Below are 19,405 nucleotides of genomic sequence, written 5' to 3'. Positions count from 1 at the left end.
AATAACGCAGTCATTGTTAGCATGGGAACGTCACTCATACAAGCACAAATGTTAAATTCCCCTTAAATTATGAAGACAACTAAAAATTTATGATCACCCCGCTACGATCAGAGTTTAGTGGCGAACTCTTTATTACGTGATTAGAACTGTTAACAAGAAGAGACATGGGGTAAGATTCTTGAACCAAAAGCAGAACGTAAGATACAATGCTACGTATTTTACCAAACAAACATTTTTTAGAGGTATGGTCAGCACTCAGATACTGAATTCAGTACTAGGGGTTTCATGAGGATAAGGATAACAACGAAGATTTTAAGCCTATTCGCAACTTATCCCTTATCAAGAATTTAGAGAAGAACAACAGATGCCTTGTTCAAGCCGTCTGTTACCCTCATTCCTATAACAGCTGCCACTGGTATACTCGACCATAAATCACAGCAATGATATCCATATGGTGGATAGTCTGTTTATCTGACTATTCAGCAATGCTTTCTACAGTACATTTCTAACAATAGGAACAGAAATGGAAATAAGATTAAATAAGATTAACATTTCTGGTGGACAAATTAAATCCTGTTCGTAGTCAAGTTCACAGTCACCCTTCCAGAACCATTCATTAATAATTCCGCTAACAAGGTCGGAGTAAAACTTGTTACGTATATATATATATATATATATATATATATATATATATATATATATATATATATATATATATATATGTATCCATATATATATATATATATATATATATATATATATATATATATATATATATATATATATATATATATATATATATATACAGGATATACTAGTCACTTTTTAACCATATTTGTATATACTATAGTTGTACTAAGCACAATGTCCTCTCAATCATCCGAATTCTGCAGTTTTTGGATACGCTTGTCACTGCAAAGCCTGATATCCAAATGCAAGGATATGAAGTACTTCTGATGTCCGTAGCAGGATTCGAACCCGCATCCAGAGTATCAGAGGTCACGTTGCCGATCTGACAGCAAGAAAGATAGAAGTCCATTGCCGCTCAAACGTACATACTGTATAACTGTTGAATTCCGATACATTTATTATAGTTTGTATAAACCCATCCCCACTATCGTAGCCAAGTGGGCAATCATTTTGATAGCTTTTTAGGCGGAAATACACAATGTATAAAGAATCTAATGGTTACTTTTTACCAGATATTTATGTAATTCGAGAAGTTAAGAGGACATTGTGGTTATTACAATTATATATATATATATATATATATATATATATATATATATATATATATATATATATATATATATATGCATATATATATATATATATATGTATATATATATATATATATATATATATATATATATATATATATATATATATATATATATATATATATATATAAACTTAAAGCATACCTGTCCTTGTATATTAACTCCTCCGAATTTTGGCCGAGGAACAATAGAGCTTAGCGATATTCCTACTTAAACCAGGATTCTCTCTCTCTTTTTAATGACATATATGCATTAAAACACACACACACACACACACACACACAGAGAGAGAGAGAGAGAGAGAGAGAGAGAGAGAGAGAGAGAGAGTTCCGGTTTAAGTAGGAATATCGCTAAGCTCTAATGTTCCTCAGCCAAAATTCGGAGGAGTTAATATACAAGGACACGTAAGCTATGCTTTAAGTTTATATACAGTATATATATATATATATATATATATATATATATATATATATATATATATATATATATATATATATATAAACATAAACTTAAAGCATACCTGTCCTTGTATATTAACTCCTCCGAATTTTGGCTGAGGAACATTAGAGCTTGGCGATATTCCTACTTAAACCAGAAATCTCTCTCTCTCTCTCTTTTAGTGCATATATGTCACTGACCTTACAATAAATATTCTTACAGATGAAAATTCCTTGGAATCGTCTCTTTTAAACTGACTCTGACAAAACGAACGTATTTTCCGATATTTCTAAATAGACACTATAGCCATGGGTTTTCTGCCCTACAGAGGATAAAAACGGTGCGTGTTTAAAACGAAGTATTGTAACTTTTTGTTAATGGCAAGTTTGCAATGCTGAAATTCCGAAATTCTATTCTCTCTCCAAACCACGTCGAGATGATCATTTTGCGCATTTCCAGTTTTAACACCTTCCTTGCACATCGGACTAGAGGATACTTTTCCTACCTTATCTGCCATCTCTACAACGAGGATGCAAGTCCGTGAATATCAATGTAAACATTATACGCCAAGACAAGGCTAATAAGCGCTGGTTCCCATGGCAACGACAGCAGTATATCACCGTTTTCTATTAATGATTTAATTCACATTTTCTTATACACAATACCAATACAAGGGGACACTAAAACCGAAATATCGATAAACATGATACGCTTCACATTTTACACAAGCCTTGAAATTTCGATACTGGCGTATGGCAAATGAGATAGTACTTTTTGGGAAAATTAATAAATGGAAATTTCTATTCAAAATACTATGCATATTCAGTTTTCTTCTATTTTCCGTGATTATTGCAATAGTATCCTTAATCTTCTCGTTGTTCTGCAGTCATCCCGTACATCAAGCTAAACGTGTGTTAATGAGAGGTTTTTCTACGTTGTCAGCACCTTTGACGGATGTATTGAGGGATGATGTACAGTTTTCATGGGGTGAGGCTCAACAGGTAGCGTTTCTGAAAGTCAAGGAGGCTTTAATGAGTCCTCCAGTTTTAAAGTTCCCGGATTTTTCCTTGCCATTCACATTAGTGACTGATGCCAGTCCAGAGGGGGTAGGTACTTGTTTAATGCAGAAATTTGGGGTAGATTGCATCCAATAGCTTTTTATAGCAGAAAGTTCAAGACATGAGGGAGTAGTGAATGATCAATGGTGACTGGATAAGGAAGCTTTTGCAGTGGTGTCTAGTTTGGTGTAGGCTATTTTAAGATGTTACTAATGGGGAATAAGGTGGAAGTTCTAACAGATCATAAGCCGTTGTTGGATCTTTTTGATAAGCCTGATCTATCTCTTAAGAGGGCTAAGTTGTTTTTGATAATTAGGGATTTTGATGCTAAGCCTAGGTACATTGAGGGTAAACATAATGTGGTAGCAGAAGCTCTTAGTAGGGATTTTGTGGATATGGAGGGTGAGCATGTGTGTACTGTAACTGGTGAGTTTGTGGACCGGGATATTAGTTTGGTAGAGAAGAAACAAGATGAAGATGGTGTTTTAGCAGATGCAAAGGCGTTTCTGAGAGGGGAGGTTTGTGAGAAAGGTTATAGATTGCCTTATTCAGATCTGGGGTTAGGGGGTAATTTGTTGGTGAGGAGAATTAAATATAAGTTGGGGAGTAGTGAGGATAAGGGTGATACGACACAGATCGTGGTGCCAAAAGAATTCATTCCAGGGGGTTTGGAGATAGTACATTGTTAAACTCCCTTATATATTCTCTTCCTCTCACCATTAGGCTCACTTTCACCCAGTGACTGATTATCTCCCACAATTTCCTCTTTATTTTCACTTACAGACAGATATATTCCCCTCCATTTCCTCAACACCCACATACGGGATAAAACCTCCAGCTTCCCCAACTGTTAAACCTCCTTTACTACGGTATAGAGTGATACCGATCCTATTACATGCTAGATACCCCAGTAAAACCTTATTAGCCAAGTTAACTTCTCTAACCACCAAAACTGGCTCCCTTATTAACTGGTTCCCCCAGGAAAACAAATATCCGCCTCTCCTACAACGTCCAGTTTATGAGCCCGACCATCGCACAGTTCCTCCTATGAACGACTAAACCGATACTGGGAAAACACAGATTGATAGAAATCATAGTCCACTAAACTGACTGATGCACTCTGATCTAAAAAAATCAAAATGCTAGACCCAGTTACGGCTCCCTTCACCACAGGTTTCGGTTCCCCTATATCTCCCAAAAGCCCTATATGATAAAAACATCCTATCCTTTCCCCTTTGGCTGTTCTGCCCTGCAAAAATTCTGTCTATTTCTAGACTTCCTTGGATATCCCTCCTGAGGAGCTTTCCTATAGCTACTACCACAATTCTGAGTTACTAGCCTATCATTACCCTTTTAGAGTGATGGACAAAACCACCAAGAATGCTCCGAACTCTTACATCCGCCACAGTATTTAACTCGGCAAAACTTTTGTATGCCCCGGCTTATTGCAATTAAAAAAAAAAAAAAAAAAAAAACTGTGGTGTTTGATCCGTAGATTTCCTATCACTCTCCACCTTAGCAAAAAAACCCCACTGGAAGCAAAGCTTGAATTTCCCTGTGAAAGGTTCTTTTGAGCACCCATCGTGACTTTCGGCATCCCATTGACAAATGTGCTATCTACCGTTCGGTATTTCGACATGTGCTTTCTAACTTGGGCAAAAATAAATAATTCATCAGACGTAGGCTCTACCGGGTCATCAAAACTACTCACTAATGCGTCAGGCACCTCATTCAAGAGCCAGGAAAAATGCAACAACTTCTGAAAGTTTTCTAACAATATAAAATTGCCATATACCCAGCTCGAACCTTTTAAGTTCTCCACAAAGTCAGCATCAAAGTGCAGCATCAAATAGTCGGGAGCTATAATCCACCACGGAACTTTGTCCCTTCCTGATCTTATAGAATGCTCTCATATCCCGAACCAAATCACCGCATTCATCTGCCCCATGCGCGATTATTAGAATAACCTTCAGGTCATCCTAAGTCCGGCGTTTCTTAAATCCAAAGCCACGACATCATTTTCCAATATCTCCCACGTCTAGAGCAAGAAATCCTTTCGCTTCATTAAAGACATCTGTCTTATCTGTGATTTTCTTCATATCCAGATGGTTTTGAACACTCTCAATAAAAATCTCGACCAGCAATCGCAAAACGCCATGCACCAAGCCTGCAAAAGGCTGAATTGGCGAGGCAAAAGTGGTTACCTTATGAACCAAAGTCTTCTTATCTTCTGACTCTTCACTTGACATTTTCGTGGCTGTGTTTTGTCCCTTGCTAGCAAAACAGATCTCTTAAAAGCCTTTGGCAAAATTTTAGCTGCTCTCATATGCATTTAACAACAAAATCCTGAACCACAGCCCTGTAAAAATACACTTTGACCTTAAACGCACACAACATTAAAACCTTGCACAATCTGCTCTAACCCACAACCAAAAACAAAAACAAAAAAATCAAAATATTAATATCCCCTTAACCTCAGTTACTAACAAATTCCATGGGAGCAAATCCCTACTTGCACCCTGCCCCCATAACCATCTGAGCACTACATCACATAAAATGCTAAGGTTAACTCCCCAGATCATCTCCCATGAAAAGAAAAAAGAAAGGACAATAAGAATCTCAGAAGCAAAACTCACCCTCCAACACCCCACTGCTTGTCTAATGGAAAAATTTGCCAGCACCACAACACATCCCTCTCCTGAGCTGAAGCGACACTCAAGCTGCCCGCTAAAAAAAAAAAAAAAAAAAAAAAAAAAAAACACACACACACACACACACACACACACACACGATTGAGTAGCCTATTAATGCACACACCATGCCGCATGTCCCACACAAGAAAAAATGTTTCAACCCTATAATATTTCAATAAGAAAGAATACAACAATTACAGAAAGAGAGAAGAGAGAGAAAAGTAATTAAAATTTAAAGAAACTATAATGGGAATAAAAAAACTTACGTTTTCCCCTTCCATCGAATCCCAACAATCGCCGACTGTAATTAATAATAACCGTTCTTCAGTTAGAAATACACCAAGATATAATTATGCTTAAGAACACAGAAAACACCCGACACTCGTTAATCACTGCATTATGTCACCAGCTGAGAAAGACTGATGTCTCCTATCACTCAAGTGTCCCTGGTTGCCTTCCGAGATAATAAAAGCAAAGTCAACAATATGTCCCTCCACCGCGAATATAAACCCTTCCAGGTAACGCCCTAATATGATACAGAAATGTACAATATACCTAACTTCAAAATGTCTATCTCATTCATGCCCTCTCGTAGGCGTGAATTTTCAACCCTGTGAACGTGTTTTCTTACTATTTTACACTGCCACCATTTCTGCTATTAGGTTAGTGTGTGAATCAAACCCCAGAATACAAAAAATAGATATTTATTATGCAAATCTAACAAAGGTCAGCTAAATGGAAAATCATGCATATTAAGTAATTAATCCCAATTATGGTACATTCCAAAGCAAAATGAAACTGTTGCAAGAAATCATAATATGTAGGAACTAACTCCCCTCCCGCTTCCCCCCCAAAAAAACAAACCCAAAATCCACTATATACGTTTGTCCGTGATCTGTTAAAAAAAACGCACAGTCACTTCAGCCCACAGTTTCATTCCCACAAGGGGCTATTTCCCATATTAAGGTTCTACCTCACTTGAAACATTCTGCAAGGGACAAAACAATGCCTATTAGACTACAGTTCATAACACATAACCAACACAATAAAAATATCAAATAAAGGCAACCATTAATCACTGGAAATCAATCAGATCTGTAATGACAAGTCATAAAGATTAGTAATTTTCCTAAGTTGATACTCACTTTCAGTGACAGGAAATTCCGATTCCCAACGTGTTCCTTCAATCTGAACTCTCACCAAATAATGAATAATTTTCCACTAGAGCCCTTTGCACTTAGTGTTTTCGTAACGTACACTGACGCACAATTCTGTTTAACGCACCCAAAAAATCCAACTCACCCCAGACCAAAAGATTCATTTCCTTCCTTGGACATGTGTCACCAACAACCCACTAAATCAAAGGTGATCGTCTGACAAGTGCTGAGAATACACCAGATCGTGCTTATTAAACAAACATATTTCCCAATTGCAAAATGGCTGAACATTGCCAACAAGTTCATATGTTGCACATACTTTCGTACCTCCCCGCCCCCTCCCCTCCTATTTAATACAAACAGGAGATGCTCTGTGGAGAAGGTGAATACTTTGGTTTCTGATCATTTTGCACTAAAAGCTGTGATTGATGTTAAGAAAAGACAATACTTTAAAAGTAGAAAAAGACTCCATCTACCTAATGACAAGACTGCTGTCATTGGTATAAAACATATGAGGTGTCAGACACAAGGCTATTAGAATTTGCAAACGACTTATTGAACCAAACAGAAATAATTTTATCAAAATCAAACAGGAGACGAAAAAAAATATTAAGGATATAATATTAATGAGTCTAAAATAGAAAAAAATATGGAAGGGGGAGGATTCGTTGACCAGCTGTACTGTGATGGATCACTGAGTACAGACACGGGACATAATGGTGCCGCAGTAACTCTAATGAATAGTGGTAACTTTGACTCAGAAGTAGACATAAAGGTCAGGATACAAGACTGGGCTTCATCCACACAGGCTGAATTGATGGCCTTGTTATTGGCCTTGACACAAATCAATCACTAACAGTATGTCTGCCTTACAGTCCTTAAAAAGTATGAAAAAAGTAGTCAATGAAGTTAAAAGGAAAATAAGGAAACTGACAGTAAGGGACATAAAAGTCAAGTTCAAGTGGGTTCCCACTCATATTAGGATACCTGGTAATAAAAGGGCAGATGAGCAGGCTAAAGAGGCTGCTCTAAAGGACCCCATTGACTACAACCTTGGGTCATCAATAAAGCAGATTAAAACAAGGATCAGGAGTCTTCAGATATCGGAAACTAGCACACAGCAGCAGACAGAGCGGGAGTCAAGCAGATCAATTCAGTTCTATAACAAGGTAGCAATGCACACACTACATATACATATGGAAAAAAGGGGATTAGTAGACATAAAGAGTCTGTGAATGCTATATCAAGATTAGGATACAGCTACCCATGGCAGGTAATGGGAAACAATGAGGGCAGCACAAGTGACTGTAGAATATGCAGTGAAACTGATGGACATACACTTCATCATTATGTCATGACATGCCCCAAATTACAAGAGTATATGGATGACAATCTCACAACTTTGGAGGACCAAGTAATACATCCACTTGCGGGAGGGTCCAACAGTGACACATAAAAGGTTTAAAAATTTTGCAATGTCCAAATAGATTTTTGATATGGCCCAGAAAAATGACAAATTAGGAATATTATTATCAATGCAATTATGATAATGCTTATCTAAGTTAAAACTGGTGACACTGCTATCTCTTTTCAATCCTTGTCTATCTCTTTTGCATATGTGATCTTGTGTAGATTTCCACTGTCACAATTAATGTAGCCTAGGCTATGAACTTTGTAATTATTAGTGCCTGGTACGTATTTGTGTTTTTACCACTGTTCTTATCATTATTATTATTTCTGCTGCCATGTATATGTTATTATCTTATTGTTATTACTATTATAGTCAACCTCAGACGTATGTACCTTTAGGAGAGTGTATCACTCCTTTTCTTGTCTATTTCTTTATATATATATATATATATATATATATATATATATATATATATATATATATATATATATATATATATGTAATTTATACGTATAGGTTTACTTCGGAGTTCGGACTGTACTTGCTTCAGTGTTAAGAGCCCAGTACCTATGACAGAGGTTGTTCCAATATGCGACTCAACCCTTTTGGGCGTCCTGTACATGTCTCTTTTACTGATGCTATGCCTCTCACAGGATGGGGGGAGGGGGTGTCCAATAAACTAGCCTCTCACGAGGCACAGTTCAATTCAATTCCATGAGTGATACCAGAGTGGCACCCCAAACGGGAGTGGAATTACTAAAAGAGGGCCCCAGTGCACCTACTGCTGCGAGATTGAGCGCGATATTTCCCATTGCCAACATAGAGCCAGATTATAGGTCCAGAAGGATACTCAGTGCTTAGGTTGTCAAATGCAATACCGGATGGGTAATGCCCATTGCTACCAATAACCAGTCCAGGAGGCATATTCCTGATCTGCTGTATGACTCGCGACCACAGAAATTCTCATCCAATCAGCATGCAGATAGCCCGCTAGTATGACGTCAGTACTCATGACGTCACCAATAGACATGCCAACAAATGATGTACGATAAACATCTGCAATTCGTCTGAAATCAACCGATATACTGATATTAAATTCTTTTGATCAGCTATTGTAAATTGTCATGATTTTGATTTATTTACACACTTTTCCTTGTTTGATTGTAATAATTTGACATGGAGAATAAACTACAAAGGCAGTTATTTATACGACACTTTTTGAAACGTTTCACGATAGTCGTTTTAAAGCGAGATCGAATCAAAACGAAACAGAAGTAAGGATCTTTGTGCCGTTAACTTTCCTTTGTTCTTATCTTTTCCTTATTATTTTCCAGAAGAAAGTAATACATTTGCAATGATTTCTTGGCTGTAGGTTATACATAAGGCTGTTGCATGAATGGATAGTAGCTCATGTTGCTATAATTTTCAATTCTAAGTGTTCGTGTTCGGAGATAAAAATATTGAACTTTTTAAATGAACAATTGTCTCCCCCCCTCCCCCCAAAAAAATAAACTACATTTTTCAAGCATATTCCTCACATTTCTTGATTATTTTCCTTAAAATACCCCAAGTCGATTCTGCTGCTTTTCTCCTCCATTCCATTCAGGTTCTGAAAACTTGAAATTTGCATTACTAAGGGTCACTGAAATCTTACAAAGCCACCTTTCATTCCTATAATTGACTGATTTTATTTTGCCAGCAAAAGCTAACCTTGTAACCTATCAATAAAAAAAGAAAAAAAAACTATCCTAAGCAATTCCATGAAAGCTTTGAATTGTAAGATGGTTTCAGGACTAAAAATTTAATAATTTTCAAAAACTGAAAAAAAACTATCCTAAGCAATTCCATGAAAGCTTTGAATTGTAAGATGGTTTCAGGACTAAAAATTGAATAATTTTCAAAAACTGCTATATTTCTTATCTGAAGCTAGAATTCAGCACATTTTTTTTATTAAACAGAAAGCATCATTTCTTTATATATATATATATATATATATATATATATATATATATATATATATATATATATATATATATATATATATATATATATATTTGTAGGTATGGGTTTTCTGAAATTTTGCCAGTATCGGCTGGTATGAAAAACATGACAAATTTGCTCTTGCCCTACTCAAAACTGTTTGCTCAGTTCATATTGTTGGGGCTTTAGATTTTTCTGTACAAAAGGGTGAAAAAAAAAATCTTTGGTAATTGAGACTCAAATGTTTATTCTAAAGACTTCATTGAACAGTTGGTAAGTACATCATGATAGTGCAAAATAAATATATCAAAACTAAATAAATATATCAAAACTATTTAGAACTCTATACATACATGCTTAGTATGATTAAAACTAAAATATCACAGCAGAAGTATTTACACCTTGAAAATTGCAGATAAACATAACGATTTTATGTAATTAAATGTTACTATTATAAGAGTAAAACTAAATTATCACATCAAAAGTATTTGCACCATGATAATTGCACAAATGTAAGTTAAAAAAAAAAAAAAAAAAAAAAAGGGCTGCTCTCATTAAGCAGACAGTGATACATTTGCGCAATATAAAAGCTTACAAATTAACCACGGTTTTTCCCATTGGCCTGGTTAGACGCTATATTAAATGCTAAATTTCTGGGCCTCTTTGCAGCCTTAACAAGAAGGCTGTTTTTCCGTTTTCGGCCTTTCCCTAATGGTGCAGCTCCCCTTGGCATTCCTGGTCCTCGTCTACTTATTGAAGTAGGTTGACAGGGATCTTCCCTCTTCCAGCACCTTGAATCCTACTCAATGAAGACCCCAACGAGAATAAATAACTATTGTACTGGCACCCTGTTTTTGCACTTTTCAATTTTTTTAACATGGCTTCCATTCCAACTCGAGTGTTATCATCTCCAAATCTATTATACATCTCAAGCATCACATCTTTTATATCATTTGCAATATCCAAAGGTGACCTTGTAGTAGACACTTCATCAGTAAAATCAGAACTACCATCACTGGAAGCACTTTCTTCTGGTCCATTATGTAAGGATTGTGCTTCCACTTCAATACTTGAGGCATTTTCTGATACATTAACTGTATTGTCATTATTATGTACATGTGCATCTGGAGGTGATTCTTGGAGATCACAAAGAAAGAGAGAGTTCAGGGACTTTATCTATTCCCATTGCTACACCAGCAAGCCATCTCCTATTTTCTTTAGTGCTTTCAAATAACTGGGGCAACTGCTGTAAGTGGACATTTGCACAAGCAACCTGGTGTTTGCAAATGCTCCCTGTTTGTCCTGCCAAGCAATCACAAATGCCATTTTTAATGTCTACATTGTAGTTAAAATCCATATCTGTACTTTTCACAGTAAAGTTATTTTGATCTTTTTGTGTTACATTTTCTGGAGGCACTGAATTCTTGACCAGAGTTTTCAGTTTCTTCCTCCCTACAGCAATATCCAGAAGACAGCATTTCATGTACAAATATGACATTTTTATAATAAAATGAAGTTTCATTATACTTACCAAAACACTTTAAAAGCTTTTATCTCTTAAAATTCAACACGTCCGAGATATAAATTTTCAAACTTTGTTTGGAACGCTGATATAAATGGCGGGAGACCCAACCCCACCGGATGTCGGTGTCGGTGGGGATGGAGTGGAAGGAGACGTGTCCAGTAAACATCCCCAGTTTCAATCTCGGCATACATAATTAGTGACAGCCTGAGATAACGTCTCCCCCTGCGGGGAGGAGGAGGCCTTTAAGTTACAGTGTTTTTATAAGTATAATGAAACTTCATTTTATCATAAAAATGTCATTTTCATTATAATGTCTTACCAAAACACTGTAAAAGCTGATTCCACATTTAAGGTGGAAGGGCAGGGGATGAGGTATCAGTTATCGAAAGGGTACAAATTATAAAAAAAAAAAAAAAAAAAGGAACAAACTCTAAACATGGGCACCCTATGAATCCCTACCAACAAAAAGGCAGGAGTCTCCTTACCTGGTAGCTGGGCTTCTGCAGGGTGGTACTGCTGCTGGTTGAAGCTCCACTACCTGCAGAGGCATTGGGCGTACGCACTGCTAGCTACTCTGCTGCATAACACCCCAAGCAGTCAGGGAAGTACACTGCTGACTAAGACAAGGGGTGACTTTCCTTTGCTCCTGCCCTGAGCAATTGGAAAGCAACCAGACTGAAAACGGGCCTCACCGCCTAACCTAAAACTAATTAAATACATCCCCCTTCTCTATACCCTCAGCAGCTAAAACTAGAACGGAGGGTACTCCAGGTGAACTGAGCACCCCCAGCTTCCCTTTAACTCAGCAACCATAAAACCACAAGGGGAAGGTAAGATAAAGAACCTATCCCCCTAGTGTGTTCCCCCTAAGACCAAGCCAGCTACGGATACGGGACCTAACGCAAACAGGTCCTGATATGCAACTTCGACCTCCCTAAGGTAGTGAGACGCAAACACTGATTTCGATCTCCAGAAGGTGCTCTGTGTGATCTGCGAAAGTGACTTATTATGACGGAAAGCCACTGAAGTTGCCATTGAGCGCACTTCATGAATGTGAGACTTGACTAGGCGTGCGTCCTCTTTGTTGATGTGTCTGTGCGCCTCTAAAATGAGTTCCTTGACGAAGAAAGCAAGGGCATTTTTGGATAAAGGCCTGGTTGGGTCTTTCACTGAACACCAAAGGTTAGAGGAACCTCCTCTGATGTTGGCCGTTCTGGCTAAGTAAGCGTTGATAGCTCTAACAGGGCACAAAGAAGCCTCTAATTTTTGGGGGCCAGCCACTTCGGAGAGGTTCTGAATGGTAAAGGACTGAGGCCAAGGATTGGAAGGAGACTCGTTCTTGGCTAAAAAATTCAAGGTGAAAGAACAAACAGCATTACCTTGTGAAAAACCCACTTTCTTGTCAATGGCCTGTATTTCACTAACTCTCTTTGCCGTCGCTAAGGTAATCAGAAAAAGGGATTTCTTAGTGAGGTCTCTAAGAGAAAGTGCTTCTAAAGGTTCGTACCTTGGAGACATTAACCATCTCAAAACTACATCTAAATTCCAGGCAAGGGAAGGTTTTGGGGTCTTAGCTGTGTCTAAGGACTTGAGGAGGTCTGACAAGTCTCGGTTATTCGACAGGTCTAACCCCCTATGGTAGAAGACAGAGGACAGCATGGCTCTGTAACCTTTGATGGTTGATGGCATCAACTTTCTTGAATCTCTTAAGTAAATGAAAAAATCGGCGAGTTGAGTTATAGACATCGAAGAAGAGGAGATGCTATTTTTTCTACACCAATTCCTGAAGACTGTCCACTTGGATTGGTATAATTTGCTAGAGGAGTCCCTTCTGCACCTCGCAATAGCCTCTGCAGCCTTGCTTGAAAAACCTCGCGCTCTGATGAGCTTCCTGACAGTCTGAAGCCTGTCAGAGCGAGAGTGGACAATCCCTGGTGGAACTTCATTAGGTGGGGCTGTCTGAGAAGAGACTTCCTTTGAGGAAGAAGTCTTGGGAAGTCTATCACGAGATCTAGCAGGTCCGGGAACCACTCCTTCCTTGGCCAGAACGGGGCAATAAGGATTAGTTCGACGTTCTGATGGAATTTCATTTTGTTTATCACTTGCCTGATGAGCCCAAAAGGAGGAAAGGCATAGGCAAACAGGTTCGTCCAGTCTAGGAGCATGGCATCCACCAAGTGAGTCAGGGGGTCTGGAACTGGCGAGCAGAACACTGGGAGACGATGGTTCTTGGAGGTAGCGAAGAGGTCTATCATGGGAGTGTCCCACAAATTCCACAGAACTAGGCACACTTGTGGGTGCAGGGTCCACTCCGTAGGGAGAGTCTGGTTCCAACGGCTGAGTTGGTCCGCCAGAACGTTCAGCTTTCCCTGCACAAACCGAGGGAACAGAGCCAACCTGTTGTTCTCCACCCACAGAAGAAGGTCCCTCGCAGTTTTGAACAGGGAGAAGGAATGGGTACCTCCCTGTTTCCGAATGTAAGCTAGAGCCGTAGAGTTGTCGGCGTGAACAGCGACTGCTTGGCCTGTGTGAAGTGGGTTGAAAAATCCTGGAGAGTGTGGTGAATGACCAACAGTTCCTTGGCGTTGATGTGGAGCTTCTTCTGTTTGGTCGACCAAACTCCTGACATCCTGAAGTTGCCTAGATGTGCTCCCCATGCAACATTGGATGAGTCTGAGAACATCTGCAGAGATGGTTGTCTTGGGAGGAGATCTAGACCCTCCGAAAGTCTTTCCGGTGATTTCCACCAAAGAAGATGCCTCTTGACGTCGGGGGGAATGTTGAAGATCGTGGAGTCCATTTGAGTTCTTCTGTCCCAAGAACTCTTCAGAAAAAACTGTAAGGGTCTCATGTGTAGACGACCTAACTTGACGAATTGCTCCACTGACGACAGAGTTCCCAGGAGAGCCATCCACTGACGGGCGGAGCAACTGTCCAGGAGGAGAAACTTCTCCACTGTCAGAAGGCAGGAGGAAACCCTTTTGGGGGACAGAAAAGCCCAAAAAGCTAGACTGTCCAGAGTCATCCCCAAATAAAGAATCCTCTGCGAAGGAATTAAGCTTGACTTTTCCGTGTTTATCAGAATCCCTAAGTCTCGAGCTAACCTTGATGATGAACAGAGTAGCCAGTCGTCGAGGTACAAGGAGATCCGAACTCCCTCCAGGTGGAGCCAATGACTTATCGGGGCGAAAATCCTGGTGAATACCTGTGGGGCTGTCGACAGGCCGAAGCAGAGGGCCCGGAATTGGTAAACTTTGTCCTTGAAAACGAACCGAAGATACCTCCTGGAGTCTTGATGTACTGGAATGTGGAAGTAGGCATCTTCCATGTCGAGGGTCACCATCCAATCCCCTCGAGTTAGAGCCTGGAGAACGGAGCGGTTCGTTTCCATGGAAAATTTGGTTTTCACTAAGTACAGATTGAGAGCGCTTACGTCGAGAACTGGCCTCCAACCCCCTGATGACTTGGGGACTACAAACAGGCGGTTGTAGAATCCTGGGGTTGACACATCCTGTACTTCTTTGATGACCGTTTTCCCTAAGAGAGACTGGACTTCTGTCTCTAGGGCCGAAAACTTGACTGAGCCTCCTGAGTATGCTGTCAAGGAAATGGGAGAAGTGGAGAGAGGAGGAGGTTGGACGAACGGAAGGCGGTAGCCTAGCTGGAGCACCTGCACCACCCACTGATCTGCACCTCTGTCTCTCCATTCCTCCAAAAGAGACTGAGTCTGGCCCCCACCGGCGCATGGAGGACAGGGTTCCTACTTACTGGCAGGACGACTTTGGGGCTTCGAGGAGAACTTGTGACCCTTGGAGTTGGAGCGGGGCCTTGAATAAGGTTTGGGTCTGGAGTTACGAAATGGATGTCTGTTAAGAGGAGATGCCATCTTGGTCAGAGGAGCGGGAGCAGGCCTGGACTACCGCTTCTGGGAAAAGGCCTTCCTTGTCAAAAGGTGCGAACATCAAAGCTGTCTTCTGCGAAGAAGTCACAGCCTTAGATAAGAAAGAGCACCAAGTCTCCCTCTTCTTCAGAGTGGCCATGGCGAAGAGGGAGGAAAGTTCGCTTGCCGTATCATGGATAGCAATGTTGGTGTAGGAAAGGAATCCCGTGATTCTCTCCAAGACATCTTCTGTGACATTAGCCTGCTCAACCTGTTTAAAGATAGCTCCCATTGACCAATCGAGAAAACTGACAATCTCTAGGAGCTTGTAGAGGTTCTTGGAAAAATGTTCTACATCCAGGGCAGAAAAGAAGGTCTTGGCCGCTTCAGAGGAAATGCGTCTTGAAGGGTCCACAAGGGAGCCAAAGTCCCCTTGTGCTGAGATTGCAGAGCCCAGTGAAGGAGAAGTTCCTGTGCTGTAATAATTTTGCCTCCTTTTCGACAGCTTTGAAGGAGGGTACGCAAACGACGATTTACCCGAGGATCTCTTAGCTTCCAACCAAGCCTCTACCTCCTTTAAGGCTTTCTTGGAGGCGGTGGAGAGTATTTGGGAAGGGAAGTGTCAGGACATTGCTTTCCCAGACGCAATGTGGAAGTCGGGGAAGAGGGGGCTGTCGGCTGAAAATGTTGAGGGTACGACTGTAGCAGAAAGTTGAGTAGAGAAGCGTAATGAGAAGAAGGCACTGAGTCAACGAGACCTTCCTCTTCACCAGAAAGAATCGGTTCCATGCCAAGATCGTCCAGGAGTTGAGGAGGAACAACTTCTTGGTCCCCAGGAATACCAAGGACTTTGTGGACTATCTTTTCTAGCTTCTCTTCCAGCAGACTAGATTCCTGGGAAGGTGAGGTTGAAGCCAAAGGAGCAGACACTTCCTGTGTAGGAGGAGGAGGAAGAGGAACGGGCACTTGAGGCAGAGCTTTCTGGAGAGGGCTAGGCACCTTGACTGACTTAGGTGACCTGGGAGGGAGCGTCTGAAATGTATTTTCTTGATCGGAACCCCACGCTGAGTAACCAGGTGTAGGGCTAGCTGTCCTTTTCTTAATGAGTTTAGGGTCCCTAGGGCAGGAATTATCGGAAGATTGCCTCTTTAAGAGTCGAGAGGTATGATCCCACTTGCGATGACGAGGAGGGGGAGGATCTGAAGAGCTGGAAGATGAAGAGACTGGAGATGAACTGCTGCTACTCTCATCTGAAGAACTTAACCTTAAGGAGTGATGTTTCGACGACGACCGTCTTGATGAAAATTCTGGGGACACGATCCTGCGATGTCGGCGATGGCGAGAAGAGCTACGCGTCAATGAAGAAACACTACACGAACTTGCGCGGCTACGACTCTCCGGGGCCTTGCGAGATTCACTTTTGCGACTCCTCGAAGCTTTTCGATGCTTCGCCAACGAGTCAAGCTTACTACTATCACCACCAGGACTGAGGCTTTCCGGTGCCTTAGAGGACGAGCCTGCTCGTGGGCAAGAATTTCTGACCTTTTCACCAGCGCCAGACTGTCTTCTAGCCTCAGAAGGCGAGCAGGACAGCTGCCTTTGCTCAGAAGTCAGAAAAACAAGCAGACTTGCCTGAAACATGATCACGAACAACCACATTGTTATCACCAACACTGACGTCATCACCAACGCTAACGCCCGGACTATGGCGCGAACGCACTAAACTTAAGACAGACTCCATGAAACCGTTCATTTGAGCTTCCATTTGAGTTCTGAAAAGAACAAATTCTGATTTATCAGCCTCGAGGTTGGGCTTGGCTTTAGGGAAAACATACTGGGAAGCTGGTGAAGAAGAGGGGGGAATATGAGGAGGGGAAAGAGCAGCGGTAGAGGAGGGGGTAGGAGAGGAGGAAGGAACAGCCGGTAAAGGAGATGATGCTGATGCCACCCGCGAAGAACTAAACCTAGCTTCCTTATGCATAAAAGCTTTCCTATCCCTCTCCTTAACCAGCTTTACCTGATGGGAACTGTACGTTTGCCAAAACTCCTGACTCCATTCCATACACTCACTGCATGTGTTCTCCTGGGAACACTCCTGACCCCTACATGCCGTACACAAAGAATGGTGGTCGTACTTAAGTTTAACCAGTTTGGAAGAGCACAAATTCCCTGCACAAACTCTAGATCCAGAGAAACTGGAATCCGACATAGCTACCAAATTCACAGAGCTACGCTAGCTAGATTAACAAACAAGATATTGAGTACTTCACCAAAAAGAGATGCCAGAAAGAAGCGCAACGAGATCAAGTAAACCAAACAGTTTGAGACGAACGGACGCGCGAGATGCGTTCACAATACACCCCAGATTGAAACTGGGGATGTTTACTGGGCACGTCTCCTTCCATTCCATCCCCACCGACATCCGGTGGGGTTGGGTCTCCTGCCAATTATATCAACGTTCCAAACAAAGTTTGGAAATTTATATCTCGGACGTGTCGAATTTTAAGAGATAAAAGCTTTTACAGTGTTTTAGTAAGACATTATAATGAAACAAATAGTTCATTGATGTATACAATCAACTGACTTGTATTATAGGCCTTGCATAGGAAAAGAAAAAGTGGCCAGACTTAAAATAATTTATTTCATGATAGCATGCCAACTGTGATATGGATAAATTAACTTGCATATTAAAAGCAACATTAAACTTCGTAAGCATTCCAAATAGAAGTATTTGTTTTTTTACACTTTAGGTCTAAGCCTTCAACATTCTAAGACATCTGGAACTCTTAGTGAAAGGCAAGAAGTTCTATACCAGAGAACACCAACAGGAAAAATTCCAATAAAGTTAAGCAAAATGAGGAAACAACATTTGCAGTAAAATAAATTGATAATCATCTAGTGCCTTATTGACAGTTTAGTGAAAATTGTCAGCAATAAGTTTCAATTTTTGATTCCTTAAGTACTCACCAAACTAAAAAAAAAAAATTACTTTCAATCCTAGTAAAATTACATTATGATTTGTTAAATTTCTTTTTGAATTCTGCAATTTTCCCAACCTGCCTGTAAAGTGATGCAAATCAGTTTACATATCAGAATTCAAACTGAATTCTGGTAAAGTATTTTAGTTTTACTACACATATGGTAATGGACTGGCCTCTATACTAAATTTATTGGGAGGAAAGGCTTCAAACTGACCTGTTATGAATGACATCTTTGATTATGCAGATGGTACTTTCTGCGTAATTGTTTGTGTTATGTCCATGAAATAATTTTCCTGCTCTAAATGATAAACTCCACTCTTCTCGCCTCTGTACCAACCTCCAGAGATATCTGTAGGAAATTTGAGCAACTTAATTACAGTATTATTGTGCACTCTAAAGTAATAAAAAAACACACACCAACATAACATCAGGAAGATTATTTGCGATAACAATCTCAACTCAAGAGCCATGATATAAATGCTTTATACTCTTGAACACTACTTAATATCATAGACAATTTTATTTCATAGCATTATAAAGCTACAGTCTTAAAGCTAAAATTTTGTATGTCAGGATAAAATTTATTTTACCATGCATGTACATTCATGCAAGATATTAATATTAATGGCAATTAAACCATGAAAGACATCATTCTTTGAATTTCAACACTAGGTTTTTAATAAATTCCTCCATCTACTTTTAGTTTACTGTATTGTATGATCTTTTTACACTGCAAGGAACCAATGATTATTCGCAGTCAGACCTACAGCATAACATGGAATCCAAAACACATCAAGTGAATTTCTATCACCAGAAATACATTTCTCTGAGTCCTCATTGGTGAGGGGGAATTGAACTCGGGTCAACTGAGTGACACTCGAGAACAGTAACCGTTCACCCAATGAGGGGCTCCATTAAGTCTAAGATTTAGTGGAATCATACATGTTATGCTTAACGATATCATGCCCATAAATACTCGACTTTAAGGCAATGGAATTAACT

General features: G+C 40.0%; 1 protein-coding gene across 2 annotated transcripts in view; it reads right to left on the bottom strand.

Moving 5' to 3' along the window:
* Window positions 1–19,405, bottom strand: part of LOC136843782 (uncharacterized) — a 37,164-nt gene that overhangs the window by 10,543 nt on the left and 7,216 nt on the right. Inside the window, exons 5-6 of one of the 2 annotated variants that reach the window (XM_067112504.1) lie at window positions 18,618–18,752; window positions 10,248–11,319 (exon numbers count right to left, since the gene is read on the bottom strand). In XM_067112504.1, coding sequence (XP_066968605.1) covers window positions 11,244–11,319; window positions 18,618–18,752 — 211 coding nt within the window. In that variant the 3' untranslated portion in view covers window positions 10,248–11,243. Of the gene's footprint in view, window positions 1–10,247; window positions 11,320–18,617; window positions 18,753–19,405 lie in introns of those variants that run through there. The other variant, XM_067112505.1, reaches the window with a different exon arrangement.

Source organism: Macrobrachium rosenbergii, chromosome 12 (assembly GCF_040412425.1).
Source record: "Macrobrachium rosenbergii isolate ZJJX-2024 chromosome 12, ASM4041242v1, whole genome shotgun sequence".
Taxonomy (NCBI): domain Eukaryota; kingdom Metazoa; phylum Arthropoda; class Malacostraca; order Decapoda; family Palaemonidae; genus Macrobrachium; species Macrobrachium rosenbergii.
Note: the sequence above shows the minus strand (reverse complement) of the source record. Positions and strands in the feature narration are given on the sequence as shown.